General features: G+C 42.0%; 1 protein-coding gene across 1 annotated transcript in view; it reads left to right on the forward strand.

Moving 5' to 3' along the window:
• C6H11orf80 (chromosome 6 C11orf80 homolog) overlaps window positions 1-14,754 on the forward strand; it is an 84,891-nt gene extending 70,137 nt beyond the window's left edge. The window contains exons 9-12 of the mRNA XM_044682043.1: window positions 164-312; window positions 2,279-2,428; window positions 13,592-13,713; window positions 14,362-14,754. Coding sequence (XP_044537978.1) covers window positions 164-312; window positions 2,279-2,428; window positions 13,592-13,713; window positions 14,362-14,754 — 814 coding nt within the window. The remainder of the gene's footprint in view (window positions 1-163; window positions 313-2,278; window positions 2,429-13,591; window positions 13,714-14,361) is intronic.
• Window positions 14,755-16,027: the final 1,273 nt, after the last annotated feature.

Raw genomic sequence — 16,027 nt, forward strand, 5'->3', positions numbered from 1 at the left:
ATCAGAATTAATGCTTATTTTTAGATGGGGAAACTGAGGCCCAAAGAGGTTAAGTCTTATATTCACATACAATCTGTTGGCAGGGTGTTTCTATTTTTGTTATAGCCCACTTCATACTGAGGATTTAGGAACAAAAACTTGGTATTTTTCTTTAGCCACCATATGTATTTCTATATGGACCTTCAGGTCTGCCTCTAACATTTCCAAATCAGAAGAATCTGTTAACTGTCTTCGACAATAATTCCTACCTTTTGGACTGGAAGAAATATCACTTGCATGCAGTACCCAACTTGAATATCAATTTGGAGGAAGGTACAGCTCCCTCTCTTTTTACAGAAATGAAAAAAAAACAACAACCAGAAAAGGTAAGAAAGGAGGGAGGAATTATAGAAGGCAGGTGTGGACAAAAGTAGAGCCCAATACTTTTGGCATGTTGGATAGAGGACTGGTTCAGGCCATCCACTTGAAGCAAATGGTGGAGCCATTTGATATAGAATTCTAATTAATGTGGCACTAACATGGCATCAATCCACCATCCTCTTCGGTGGCTGTGGGCCTTCGTCTTTCAGGGCTTGCTGAGAGAGCATCCTTACATCTGCTCTAATCTCCAGCTCTGGAGAATCCAGGGAACTCATGGCCTTATGAGGATTGGTTTTGGGATTGTAGACATTCAGTTGAATAACATGATCACTGTCTTCAAGAACCTGAGGGGCCATTAAGTAGAGAGGGATCAGCCTTGTGCTTCTTGGCCTCCTGGTGTGGGCCCAGGAGCAGTGGTGAAGTTAAAGAGAAGCAGGTTTGGCTGGAGGTCAGGAAAAATTGAGTAGGGTTGCCCTGGGCAGTAGTGGGCTTCCCCTCACTCCTCCCATCTTTCAGGTAGAGCCTGGAGGGCCTCATGTCAGTGAAGTTGGAGGAAATATTCTTGGCCACGTTTGAGTTGGTCCAGAGGCCTCTGAGTTCGCTGTAAGCTCTGACTCTCTGTGAGTAGTGGTGCCATATTAACCAGGCTCTAGCCCCAAGCCTCAAAAGAAGGCATCATATGTGAAAGGAGCTTACAAAGCCAAACCTATTAGATACAAGATAGCATGCTGATGGTTTTACCGATACTGGCGTTTGGATAATCAATCCTTCCTATTCAGGTATGTGCACCAAATTCAGATCTGTAGGTTTGACCAGACTATCAAATGCACCAAGGAATAGGAGTATAAATATGGACATGAATCAGCTGGGCCAAGGAGACTTCAGGGCTCTTAGCTTCAACATTATATAAATTCTAAATGACTGCAGTCCCTGAGGGAGCTGGAACAGCTGGCTTTGGCAGATCATGGTGACCAGTGGGAGAAAGAAGCCTCAGAGCATTAGTTGCCTTTCCTGGGGAAGGGAAGGCAGTATTCAAAAGTGACAGGCATATGGGGGCAGCTAGGTGACTCAGTGGATTGAGAGACAGGTCCAGAGATAGGAAGTTCTGGGTTCAAATTTGGCCTCAGACACTTCCTAGCTGTGTGACCCATACTACTCTTCTGCCTTGGAGCCAATACACAGTATTATAAGATAGAAGGTAAAGGTTTAAAAAAAGTGACAGGCATAGTCCTAGATGGAGAAAGAATACTCAGAAGGGGATCATTTTTCTGTATTTTTTCTCGTTTCAGAATGAAATGAAGATTCTAGAGAATAATGTTCATGTGTTTTGTGATTGGTGGATGGTGCTTCTATCATAAACACCAGGCCTCCTAAGAGAGGTGGATGGTTCTCTGCATCTCAAAGTAATGGCATTCCAGAAAAGTCTGATGGCAGAGGCCAGCTAGGCAAATCTCAGGGGCCTTTCTTCTTTTCTCCTTTAATTTCTGTTCTCCAACTTTCCAAGTTTTCCCCTTTTCCAATCTGAACGGTCTAGTAGGGAGCCTGGCACTTATTCAGACCTTAGGAAATAAACTATAATGGCAAAGGTTTTTTTGAGGATCTGGGCCTTATGTATGGAATCTGTATGGATCTAAGGGATTCGGAATTTTACGCCTGTAAGGCTGCATTCTTGGGGGCATTATGCCTTCCTAGTGTTCCAGGCCATTTGTTGTTCTGTGTGGCTTCCACCAGATAGAGGTTATAGACTTTATCTTCTAGATGCTGAAACTAGAAAAGAGGCATGACTTGCCTCATGAATAGAACTCCCTCTTTTGGGTCTTGGTCATCTTCAGCTTTATTGCCTGGGCAGGCGTTTTAGCCCTGGAATATTTGAAACCTTTGCTTATCTCAGAAAGTCACAAAATATCTTATCCTTTAGGCTCTTGCCTGCTTCCAGATGTGAGTTACCGGATAGAGTCCCCTGAGCAGAGCCAGCCCCAGGACTCAGGCACGGAGGAAGAAGCTCTGCTGCTCTTTCTCTTTGTGGATTTCCCCAATGGATTTCCTGCTCAGCTGATGGAGGCCTGGGGTAGGTGGAGGAGATCAGGATGGTCGGGTAATAACAAAGCCTTTAGCAAACAGTGAACTCTTGTAAGGATTCTGATCTCTGATTTATTCGAGGCATGGATCTTTTGCAGCATGGCTAACATTACTATGTAAGTTAGGTGAACTTTTCTCTAGCATTTTGAAAAAGAATCATCTTTGACAGAGGCAGCTGGGTGGCTCAGTGGATAGAGGACCAGGCCTGGAGGTGGTAGGTTCTGGGTCGAAATCTAGCTTTAGACACTTCCAAGCTGTGTGACCCTGGGAAAGTCACTTAACGCCCATTGCCTAGCCCTTCTAAGACAGAAAGAGTTAAAAAAAAATCATCTTTGACAAAATACTGAAATCCCAAGTCTAGGTATCTAGCATCTAGCATGGGTCACCAGTGCCTCCAAAGCCAATATCAGACTGCTTCTGGGTCCTCTAAGGGTAGGTCCTGTTGTGGGGCAGCCGAGGTGTGGAGCATCTAGAGTTCCAGAGTAGTCCTCCTTCCAAGACTCCCTTCATATAGTCCTGATATCTGATTTGTGACGTTATGATATCCAAGAGTCTGACCTATGCATAGCTGATTGGGGGTTGTCTCTCCTGACCCCGCCCCATTAGACTAGGAGCTTATTGAAAGCAGAGGCTGTTTTGTGCTTTTCTTTGAATCCCCGACACTTAGCCCAGTGTCTTGCACAGAGCAAAGGCTTCATAAATGCTTGTTGACACAAAGACCTGGAGTCAAATCCTGCCTTAGACATGTATTACCGGAGTGACTCTGGGGAAGTTAACTAGCTCTATTTCCTCATCAGTAAAATAAGGGAGGTGAGGTCATTGCCCTGTCCAGTTTCTTCTGACTTGAAGTCTTTGCTCATATAATGAGCTACAAAGTACAAGTAAGTTTGTGACAGATCTGGCCTGTTGGCTGAAGACCAGTTTTGCCAAGTTCACAGAGGTTCACCATCAGATTGGTGGCAGGGCGGTGAATTTTTGGGCCACGGCAACTCTGAGAGATCTGTTGAGTTTTAGAGAGATTTGAGATCCATGTTGGTGGAGGGAGGATCCACTCTGATGAAGTCAGAGATCCAGAAATCAACAAGTATGTTTCCCCTGCCGCCGCAATGGGGCTACCACACTGGGTGTGTCTGTTGTCTCTTCAGTTTGGGCCCCCAGGATTACTGCCCTTGGGAGAGAGATGCTGTCTGGCCTGGGCCGGGGTGAAGGCTTTGTCAAAGGATTATCAGACAGCCAGTTTGGACCTTTGCCTGGAAAGAGTGCCACGCTCCTCACTTAGGACAGGTTTTAGAATTCCACATCAAGGACGTGCAGCTATAGTATGTTCAGGAGAGATGGAGGCATTGGTCAGCCTAAGAGCCCTTCCCTGGTGTGGCCTGTGGTGGGTAGCCTGACTGAGGCCAGGGCCCAAGTGGCCTTTATACATTGGACAAATGTGAGAGGTCATATGTCTAAGAGAAGCGGGTATAGCGCAATGGCAGTCCAGCCCAAGTCAGTGCCAACACTGGCAATCACCAGCCGTCTTTGTTAAGATATGACTCTTCTTGGCATTTCAGGAAGTGTCAGAGCTCTCAGAGCCCCCAAATTGGGAGGAATGGGCTCCCAACCTAGGCTGTCCGTTAATCATCAGCAAGCATTCATCCAGAAGTCCCTGGGTGCCAGGCCCTGGGCCACAAAGAATGATTGCAGCCTCCACATCTTGCCTCTCTAGCCTCTGCCCTGGTGCTCTGGGCTGCTGACTGGTAAAATCGGAACCCATTACACTGCTCTCTGGCTATTCTTGCCCTCCCTCATTGCCTTGTTCTGCACCCTCCCTACCCCCACCCCAGCTCAGCATCCCTGTGACTTTTGTAAAAAATTGGTTTTATTTTCTGTTCTAAATTCTCTCCCTCCTGCCTCCCCCTCTTCCACCCACTGGGAAGGCAAGAAAAACAGAACTCATTATAAATATGTATAGACATGCAAAACAAATGTCCACATTTGCCCTGTCCAAAAAAAAAAAAAAAAAGGAGGAAGGAGGAGAAGAGAAGAAAATAGATTTCAATCTGTATTCTGAATCCATTAGCTCTTTTCATCCGGAGCCCTTTGGAATTGTGGATTATTCATTATGTTGATTGGAATTAACTAAATATTTCAAACATTTTGAAAGAGCTCTGGCCCTCAAGTCAGGAAGACCCGAGTTCAAATCTAGTCTCAGACACTTATTAGCTGTATGTCCTTGAACAAGTCACTTAACCTCTGTTTGCCTCAATTTTCTTAACTTTAAAGTTAGATAATAACAGTACCTACTCTGCACTGTTGTTGTGAGGGTTAAATGAGATCATATTTGTGAAGTATACACTGTGTGGCACATAGTAGGCACTATGGAAATACTTTCCCTGCTTCTCCCTTTCAGAGTTTGATTATCTTTACAGTATTGCTATTATAGTAGAGCATGTTCTCCTGCTTCTGCTCATCTCTCTCTTTTTTTTTAATGCTCTCCTTCTGCTTCAGAATATTCAACTGCCAGGAATACAAAGAATACTAAGTCTCAGTTCCAAGGCAGAAGAATAGTAAAGGCTAGGCAGTCGGAGTGAAGTGTCACGCCCAGGTCACACAGCTAAGAAGTGTCTGAGACCACATTTGATCCCAGCCCCCCCCCCCCCCATCTCCAGGCCTGATTCTTTGTCCCTCGAGCCACCTGGCTGCCCCTAGTTCTATTCAGTTCACTTTTCATCAGTTCACATAGGTCTTCCCGGGTGCTCTTATCATTTTTCACAGCATTCTCTAGTTCATCATTACGATTCACATACCAACACTGGTTCAGCCGTTCCCCAGTGGATAGACATTCCTTCAGTTTTCTATTCTTCGGCGTCACAGAAAGAGATACTTACACATATTTTTTGTACATCTGGCTACAATTAGAGCTTTCTTTGGTGAATAGACCTTGTAGCAGTATTTCTGGGTCAAAGGGCAGGTACAGTTTAATAGCTTTGCAGGCACAATTCCAAACTGCTTTCTGCTACCTTAGTAGAGTTCACAGCTTCAAGTACTCGCGTTTCCTCGGCTTCTCTGGCCTTGGTCACTTTCTCTTTTTGTCAGTTTGACCAACCTGATGGCTATGAGGTGGCATCTCCGAGTTGTTTGAATTTGTATTTCTCCAATTACTAGTGATTTAGAGCATTTTTCATATGGCTAGTGACAGCTTGGATTTCTTCCTCTGAAAATTACCTATTCATCTCCCTCGACTTCATCAGTTGAGGGAATGGCTCTTATTCTTATAAATTTAACTCAGTTCCCTACATATCTTAGAAATGAGTTCATCATCAAAGTAACTTGCTAGAAAGATTCCCCCCATTTCCATTTCTCTTCTAATTTTACCTGTATTGATTATATTTATGCAAAAACTTATATTTTTATGTAAATGAAATTGTCCATTTTGCCCCCTTGCTGTCTCCTTTTTGGTCATGGATTCTTTCCCTCTCCATAGATCTGACAGGGAATTTCTTCCAGGCTTCCCCAATGTGCTTATAATGTCACTGCTCTGTGTCTAAATCACAGACCCTATTGAACTTATCTTGGCAAGATACTGGTTTCTACCTAGACTTATAGCAGACTACTTTCTGGTTTTTCGCTCAGTTTTTATTGAATAGTGACTTCTCCCAATAGCTGAGATTTTTGCTCTTATCAATCACTAGGATACTGGATTCATTTGCATCTATGTATTGTATATCTAATCTGTTTCACTGATGAACCTCTATTTCGTTATCCAAAATCAAATTATTTTCATGCTTTGTAGCATAGTTTGATATCTGATATTGCTGGACCCCCTTTTCACTTTTTAAATTGTTTCCCTTCATATTCCAACTTTTGTTCCTCCAGAAGAATTTTGTAATTTTTTTTAGTTCTCTAAAGTAATTGATATTTTTAATATATTATGATATTGTAGTTGACTAATTAGTTGTTGTTGTTAAGTTGTTTCAGTTGTACCTAACTTTTTTTGTTACTCCATTTGGGTCTTCTTGGCAAAGATCCTGGAGTAGTTTGCCATTTCCTTCTCAGCTCATTTTCCAGATGAGGAAATTGAGGCAAACAGGGTTAACTGACTTGCCCAGGATCACCCAGCTAGTAAATGTCTGAGGCTAGATTTATTTAGGAAGATGAGTCTATCTGACTCCAGGCCTGGTGCTCTATTAGCTGCCTATTTAATTAGTGTGGCATTGAATAAGTAAATTGATTTGGTTGTATTATCATTTTTATGATGTTGGCTCAACCTCAATTATTTAGATTTGCCTTTATCTGTATGGAGTGTTTTATAATTGTATTCATAGTTCCTGTGTCTTGGAAGGTATTTTATACAGTCTGTAGCTATTTTTAAAAATTATTATTAAAAAAAAAACCCAAATACCCAAGGCAGAAAAAGGCGTAAAGGCTAAGCAATTGGGGTTAAGTGACTTTCCCAAAGCTACACAGCTAGGACATGACTGAGACCATATTTGAACCGAAGACCTCCTGTTTCTAGGCCTCTCTCTAACTACTGAGCTCTCTCCATCCACAGCTACTCCTATCTGTAACCATTTTAAATAGAATTTCTGTATCTCTTCCTTGTTGCTAATATACAGAAATGCTGATGCTTTGTGTTGGCTTATTTGATATCCTGCATCTTTACGGAAATTGTTAATTATTTAGATTAGGCTTTTTGTTGATGCTCTGAGATTCTCAAAGGATACTATCATATTTTCTGAAAAGAAGTAATAGTTTTGTTTCCTTATCCCTTCAATTTCTTTTTCTTTTTATTGCTAGTGTAATATTGAATGGGGATAATGGACATTCTTGCTTTGCCCCTGATCTTATTGGAAAAGCTTCTAACTTACCTCCCTTACATGTAATGCATACTCTTGGTTTTAGATAGATACTACTTATTTTTTTAAAAGCTTCATTGATTTCTATGCTTCCTGAAGTTTTTAACAGGAATTTGTATTTTGTCAAAACCTTTTTCTGCATCTATTGAAATAATTACATGATTTTGTTAGGGGTTTTGTTATTAATGTGGTCAATTATATTCATAATTTTTCCCAATATTGAACCAGCCCTGAATTCCTGATACAAATGATTACAAATACTACTCATGTTATATGAATTTTGTGATATATTGCTTTAGTCTCCTTGCTAATATTTTATTTAAAAAGACTCTCCTTGGTTTAGATCAGTGATGGGCAAACTTTTTAAAGAGGGGGCCAAAGGAAAGGAAATGCTCACCTGTCAGTCTGTTTCTAAGGCAGCTCTTTCGAAGTTTCATTGTACTGTATCCTATTCACTGTATTCGTCAGATTAGGAATAATGTCTCACAGCCAGATAGAACCAGGGGGCCGCATCTGACCCTGGGGCTGTAGTTTGCCCATCACTGTTTAGATAATAAGACTATATTTGTGTAGTGCATGACAACACTGGTATAACCTATATCATATTATTTACCATCCTGGGAGTGGGGAGAGGAAGAAGGAGAGAATTAGGACTGGAAAATGTCAGAAAACAATTGTTGAAAATTTTCCCATGTGTAATTTTTTAAAAAAAGACTATATTTGTGGGCTATAAAACTGTATTCCAAAAAAGATAAAAGGAAAAGGAAAAGGATCCACGTATACAAAAATATTTACAGTAGTTCTTTTAATGGTAGTAAAGATTTGGAAACTGAGGGGGATGCCTGTCATTGGGGGAATAACAGAATAAGCTGTGATATATGATTATGATGGAAAACTATTGTGTTGTAAGAAATGATGAAGGGGGTGGTTTTAGGAAAACTTAAATGAGGTAATGCAAAATGGAATGAGCAGAAATAGAATATTGTACACAGTAACAGCAGTATTATAATCAACTGTGAAGGACTTAGCTATTCAGGACCATGATCTACAATAATTCCAAAGGACTCATGATGAAAAAGGGTAGCTGGGCAGCTAGGTGGCTCAGTGGATTTAGAGCCAGGCCTAGAGATGGGAGGTCCTGGGTTCGAATGTGGCCTCAGACACTTCCCAGCTGTGTGACCCTGGGCAAGTCACTTCACCCCCATTGCCCACCCTGACCACTCTTCTGCCTTGGAACCAATACACAGTATTGATTCTAAGACTGAAGGTGAGGGCTTAAAAAAAAAAAGAAAAAGAAAAAGAGTAGCTACATCCAGAGAGAGAAATGATGAGAATGGTTATTTTCTTTCAGTTTCCTTATTTTTCTTCCTTTTATTTTCCTTCATAAGATAATATGGAAGTTTGTTTTGCATTACTTAATATGTATAATGGGTATCGTATTTCTTAACTTCTCAATGGGTGGAGGAAGGACTGGAGGGAAGGAGAAATTTAGGACATGGAAATAAAAATTTTAAATAAAAATTTTAAGATTGTGTCAGAGAAGGAATTTGGTAGGGCTCCTTGTTTACTTTTTTTTTTCCCCAAACAGTTTCTATAGTTTCAGAATTAGTTATTCTTTAAATGTTTGGTAGAATCTGTTTAGTATCTTGGCCAAGAAATCCCCCAAGGACAGCATTGGCATGCCATTGTCTACAAGGTCATGAAGAGTTTGACACAATTGACTGACCCCAACAACAAATGAGAATTTGTAAATCTGACTACTTCTGGTTTTTTCCTTTGAGAGTTCATTTATAGCTTGTTCAATTTCTTTTTCTAACATAGGTTTGTAAGTATTCATCTAGTTCATTTAGATCATTAATTTTATTGGCCTGTAGTTGAGTGAAAGGTCTTCTAATAACTGCTACTATTTCTTCTTCAGGGGTTGTGAATTCATTTTTTTTATTTTTAATACTGTTAATTTGATTTTTTTGTTTTGAAAAAGTCAAATTAATGTTTATTTTATTGTTTTGCTTTAAAAAACAGCTGCTAGTTTTATTTAATTGTTCATAATTTTTTTAACTTTAGATTTTGTTTACCTGCTTTGGTTTTCAGGATTTCTATTTTGGTGTTTTGTTAGGAATTTTTAATTTGTGGATTTTTCTAGGTTGTTTTTTTTTAGTTGCTGCATGCCTAGTTCATTGATCTGCTTTTTTTGAAAAAAGTTTAGACATTTTCTTCTTCACAAGGACTGCTTTGGCTATGTCACGCAAGTTTTAGTATGTTGCTTAATGATTCTCATAATACCTGATGAAATTATTCTTTCTATAATTTGTTCTTTGGTCCACCCATTTTTTTAGGATTGTTACTTCATTTCTAGTTAATTTCTAATATTTGCTTAAAAGGCCCTTAATTAAATGTGATTTTTATTTCATTGCAGTCAATAAAAGAGAGATTTACTTCTTTGCATTTGTAAGATTTCTTATACTCTAATACATGGTCAGTTTCTGTGAAGGAGCCATGCATAGCTGAGAAATAGATATACTCTTTTCTATTCCCATTCAGCATTCTCTAAAGGTATATCATATCTATTTTGTTATTTCATTTCCCCCTTGCTTAATTTTTGGTTAGATTTATCTAGGTCCAAGAGGGGTAAAATTATAATAGTTGTTCTCACTATGATAGTTTTACTATTTATTTCTCACTGTAATTCACTTAACTTTTCCTTTAAGAACTTAGATTCTGTGCTATTTGGGGCATATATGTTTAATATTCATGTTCTTTTTCCAATAATATTTTATTCTTTACCAATTACATGCAAAAATAATTTTTAACATTTGTCTTCTAAAATTTTGAGATACTCTCCCTTTTCTCCCATTTCCTGAGATAGTAAGCAATTTGAAATAGATTACACATGTGCAGTTATTCAAATTATATTTCCATATTAGTCATGTTGTAGAAAAAGACACTTTAAAAAAAAACATGAAGAAAATAACGTGAAAAATAGTATGCTTTCATCTGCATTTAGACTCCATCAGTTCTTTCTCTGGGAGTGGATAACATTTTTTAACATGAGCCCTTTGGAGTTGACTTGGCCCATTGTATTGATGAGAAAAATAAGTCATTCATAGTTGATCATCACAAAATATTGCTGTTATTTTGTACAATGTTCTCCTGGTTCTACTCACTTCACATCAGTTCATATAAGTTTTTTCAGATTTTTTCTGAACTCGTCCTGTTCATCATTCCTTATAGCACAATAGTATTCCATTACAACCATATACTACAACTTGTTCATCCATTCTCCACGTGATGAACAACCCCCTCAGTTTCCAATTCTTTGCCATTACGGAAAGAGCTGCTAAAAATATTTTGATATTTTTGATATGTTTGATATTTGATACAAATAGGTTCTTTTCCAATCTCTTTGGGATATAGATCCAGTAGTGATATTGCTAGGTCAAAGGATATACATAGTTTTGTAGTCCTTTGAGCTTGATTCTTCCATATTGCTCTCCAGAATGGTTGTAACAGATTCACAGTTCCACCAGCAGTGTATTAGTGTCCCAATTTTCCCACATCCCCTCCAACTTTTGTCATTTTCATTTTTGGTCATATTAGCCAACATGTGAGGTGATATTATTATTTTAATTTGTTTTAATTATTTTTATTTTATTTTGAATTATTTTAATTTGCATTTTTCTAATCAATAGTGATTTGGAGCATATTTTCTTATGGCTATGGATAGTTTTAATTTCTTCCTTTGAGAACTACTTTTGACCATTTTTTCAACTGGGATATGCTTGATATTTTTTATCAATTTCTCTTAGTTGTCTATATAGTTGATAAATGAGGCTTTTGCCAGAGATACGTGCTATAAATTTTTCCCCAAAATTTGTCATTTCCCTTCTAATGTTGGTTGCATTAGCTTTGTTTATACAAAGACTTTTTAATTTAAGGTAATAAAAATTACCCATTTAATTTTTTCTGGTGTCCTCTTTATCTTGTTTGTTCATAAATTCTTCCCTTATTCATAAGTCTGATAGGTAAACTTTTCCATGTTCCCTTAACTTGTTTATTGTGCCACCCTTTATTTCTAGATCAAGTATCCATTTTGACTTTATCCTGGTGTATAATATGAGATGTTGGTCCACGTCTAATTTCTGCCTTGCTCCTTTACAGTTTTCCTAGCAATTTTTGTCAAAAAGTGAGTTTTCCCCCCCAAAGTTTGGATCTTTGGGTTTACTGATCACTAAGTTGCAATGGACATTAACTGCCATATTTTGATTATATAATCTATTCCATTGATCCAGTGCTCTATTTCTTATCCAGTACTAGATTGTTTTGATGATTATTGCTTTGTAGAATAGTTTGAGATCTGGTACATCCAGGTCTCCTTCCTTCACATTTTTTTCGTTAATTTACTTAATATTCTTGGCCCTTTGTTCTTCCAGATGAACTTTGTTGTTATTTTTTCTAGTTCTATGAAATAATTTTTGGATAATTTGTTATGTTAGGTTGTTACAGCACTGAATAGGTAAATTAACTTAGGTAGGATTGTTGTTTTCACTATAGTGGCTCAGCCTATCCATGGGCAATGAATGTTTTTTCCAATTATTTAGGTCTGACTTTATTTGTGTGAAGAGTGTTTTATAATTGTGTTTGTATAGTTACTGTATTTATTTTGTTAGGTATATTCCCAGGTATTTTATATTGTCTGAGTTATTTGGAATGGAAATTCCTTTTCTATTTCTTGCAGTTGGACTTTTTTGGTTGTGAATAGAAATGGTGATATTTATGTGGGTTTATTTTGTATCCTGTGACTTTGCTGAAGTTGTTCATTATTTCTATTAGTTTGGGGACTTTAATATCAGTTCTAAGACAGAAAAGTGACAAGGCTAGGCAATCACAGTTAAATCACTTGCCCAGGATCACACTAGCTTGTAAATATTTTGAAGTTATCCTCTCTTTCTAGCTATTCTGGCTATCCTTGGCACCAGACTAGCTTTTTATCGGGGGAATATTTTTTGTTTACAGTCACACTTTCTGAATTAGGGCCAGTATCTGTGCACTTCTGGAGTGAATATAGGGGTGTTTTGTTTTTTTTTGATTTCGGATTGTATTCTCTGGGATCTTGCTGTTATTTTTTTTTTCAGGTATAATTGCTGCCTATTCATCTCTGCCTCCTGGACTCCTCCCTGGCTTTCTTTAAGTCCCAACTAAAATTTCACTTTCTACAAGAAGCCTTTTGGGTCCTTCTTAATCCTGGTGCTTCCCTCTGCTGATTATCTCCAATTCGCTGCGCATATTTCTGGTTTGTCCATAGCCATTTGACCTTTTTGCTCCCTAGACTGTGAGCTCCTTGAGAACAAGGACTGTTTGTTTTTTGCCTTTCCTTGTTTCTCTAAGGCTTAGCTCAGTGCCTGGTACATCATAGGTTTTGTTGTTCAGTCATTTCAGTCATGTCTGACTCTTTGTGACCCCATTTGGGGTTTTCTTGGCAAAAATACTAGAGCTATTTCTTTCTCCAACTCATCTTATAGATAAGGAAACTGAAGTAAACAGGGTAAAATGACATGCCCAGGGTCACACAGCTAGGAAATGCTTGGGCTATATTTGAATTCAGGAAGATGAATGACTCTTTGTGACTTTAGGCCTTGCACTTATTCACTGTACCACTTACTTGGCTGCCCTGGGAAGGAAAACCTGAGTTCAAATTTGGCCTCAGACATTCACTAGCAGTGGGACCCTGAACAAGACATTGGGGTTTCATTTAATTTTTTCCTCTACTTTAAAATGGGGATAATAATAGCACCTGCCTCATAGGGTCATTGAGGGTCAGTCTGGTAAGATTGTAAAGTGTTCCTGAGAGGCTATCAGAAGGCTACGTCCTCCCTTTCCACCAAAGGATCAGAAGTAAAGGGAGATGTCTGCTAGTCGGGGAATGGCTGAACAAAATGGGGCACGTGAAAGTCATAGGGTGCTTGCCATTGCATTGTAAGAAACCACAGATACAGCCCACCGAGGCCTCGATTAGGCCCAATGTACAGGGCAGAAGCAGCAACGTGATCTGCACAAGCCTGCAGGCAAGTAAATTCAGCCCAGCTCCACCAGATCGGACCCATCCATCCAGGCGCCATGGCATGGGATGGTGTGGAGAGTGTCAGACCTCACGTCCGTGGGGGTTCGCTCACTTCATTGTCCTGCTTTAGTGGCGGAGGGGGGGGCACAGGGCATTGGAAAATGATGGACATTAACCAAAGGTAGTGGAAAGCCTGAAAACATTTGTGAAGAAGTGACTGGGGCCTCAGTGCTCACCCCATCTCTCCCTTTAGGGATGCAGGCTCAGCTTCTGACCCAGCTCAACAGCATCCTGCTCCAGAACCACAGCCTGGTGCGGGCTGCCGTCCACATGGCTGTGGACCAGGCCTTGGGGCAGCACTGTGGCCTGGTCAAGGTAAGGAGGAGAGGCGGGCCTGGCTCCACTCCCTGTCGCTGTGCCACCACTGGCCAGGAGAGATGAGCCGAGGTACACCAGCCTCCTACCCTCCCCACCCGCCTTGGATTTCACTGGGAGAAGGAGCCTAGTCTTAAGCCAAGGACCCGGTCATCTGAACATGCACATGTCCATACCAAACACTCACGTATGTGCACACACACGTGCACATTATACACAATCCATACGCACTGTACACGTGGGTACCTGTGCGCGCCCCCACCAGCCCCTCCCCAGGGAGATGCCTTGTGTCTGTTTCATTTTCTTCTTTCCTTCTGTTCATCAGCACCAGTTTGGTCCATTCACCCAATTCCTCCATCTCCTCTTGCTTAATTGGTACCTTTCAGGGCTCAGAGACCCTCTGGGGAGCCCCACTGACCCACTCTGTCTGTCCCTGGACATCAGGAGTCTTTCCTCATCCAGTTCCCCAGTGCTTTGGGCAGTCTCCATCTAGGAGTCCGTTCCCGGTCTGAGCCCATGACACTCCGTGCTGACCAGATGGCTCCTTTATGTACCCCAAGATATGCTGGGCTCAGGGAGGCCCCAGAACAGACAGGCCTGGCGGGCTGGTGCCAGGCACCTCCTTTTCTCTCTTGCCATCCTCTTTAGTCCCAACAGAAGGTGCAGGCCTCCATCCCGGTGGCCGTGAGCTCCATCCTGAGCATCGTGGCTGGCAGCACCAGCAGCAGCTTCAGGGCACTTTGTCTCCAGACCCTTCAGGTGAGCCTTGGCCGTGTGGCCATCATCCTGGACGGGGTTGGGAGTTGGGAGACTCAGGTTCCAGCCCCAGGTTCTGATGCTCATGAGGACACAGAAGCACCTTGGCTCAGTCACCTCCCTTCTCAGGCCCTTAGGACGGGTCTTGGTGTGCTCATGAAACTCCAGGCTGCTTCTCCTCTTGGGGTGTTGGGTCTTTTTAAAGCATTTGACGGCCTCCAGCCCCTCAGCCTTGGGGCCGGGCAGCGTGGTGACTGCGCGCACCTCATGGACAGAAAGGCCTGAGCCTTAGTTCCATTGTCTGGGTGACCCCAGGCCAGTTTTGTGACCTCCCCCATGTCCCAATCAGTCAGGAGCTGGGGATGCAAAGATACAAGGTGCGAAGAACTCAGCCCTGGCACTCTGTGGCCACCCATCAGCACTGGTAAAGGGATTCTCCCCACTAACAGCAGATCTAAGAGCCACAGGGAAGGAGATGGGACAGGGATGGAAGGCACAGAAGCACAGGGAAGGGAGTGCTGTGGACAGTCTAGACCAGACCCTGGGCCTGCCCGAGGGAGAGAAGGGACCAAGCTGAGCTCTTGTGCCAGGTCCTTCCCTGGCCAGTGTGGGGGTGTTTGGGCGTGTGTAGAGGGGCGGCAGAATATGAGGCAGGGTGTGTTGGGGGTGGCTGTATGTGCTGTGGCATCTCACGGCTGGATCCGTAGAATTCCTTACCTGATAGCTCAGAGAACAGGCCAAGAGGAAGGTGTTGGGTTGGGGCCCAGATCCCTGGCCCGGGCCCTGCTCCTAGAAGAGGAGGTTCACTCTTCACTGTCTGTGTCTCTGCCTCTTTGGGGGTCTTTTTGTCTCTGTCTCCCTCTTCCCCCAGCTCCCCTTAGTATCCCTGCCCCCATTTCTTGGGTTACAGCTTAAACTTGTCCCTCTACCAAGTCTTGGTGTGGTGACGATTCATCTTAGCCAAGTGCGCTTAAGGCTGGCTCTGCCTGGCACCAAGGATCCCCAAACACACCAAAGCAGGCCCTGCCCTCAAGGTGATGGACCTGTACAAAGAGAATTAAATATGAGGTCATTTGAACAGGTCAGCATTGGGGAGGATCAGGCAGACTTCCTGAAAGAGGTGGCCCCACAGCCGAGCCTTGAAGGAAGACACAAATTCATGTTATTTCAACCAGGCCCTCACTACTGCCCGACAGTCTTTTCATTCATCCCTTTTTGGTTCTCGAACACAAGTCTCTCCAAGCCTGCTCAGAATCCACCCAGTGGCTCTTTCTCTGGGCCGTGGCCTTCACCTTGATTCATGTCCATTCCTCAGCACCCTCCCCGGCCCCTTTCCTTTCTGCCTTATCTGAAGAAGATGCTTGGTCCCATCTGCTCCGAGTGTTTGCCCATCCTGCCCATCTGCCTCACCCTCTCTCTCTTGCCCAGGTTGGCTCCTTTGCCTCCTGGTTTTTCCTGGTGCCAGGCAGGTCCTCACCCCAACTCTGCACTCCTCCACACTCCTAACCCTGGCGGTCACCTGGGGGATGCAGCTGAGCCCTCCCCCCTCCCCTCCCCC

The sequence above is a fragment of the Gracilinanus agilis genome, chromosome 6 (assembly GCF_016433145.1).
Source record: "Gracilinanus agilis isolate LMUSP501 chromosome 6, AgileGrace, whole genome shotgun sequence".
In the NCBI taxonomy this organism is placed as follows: Eukaryota; Metazoa; Chordata; class Mammalia; order Didelphimorphia; family Didelphidae; genus Gracilinanus; species Gracilinanus agilis.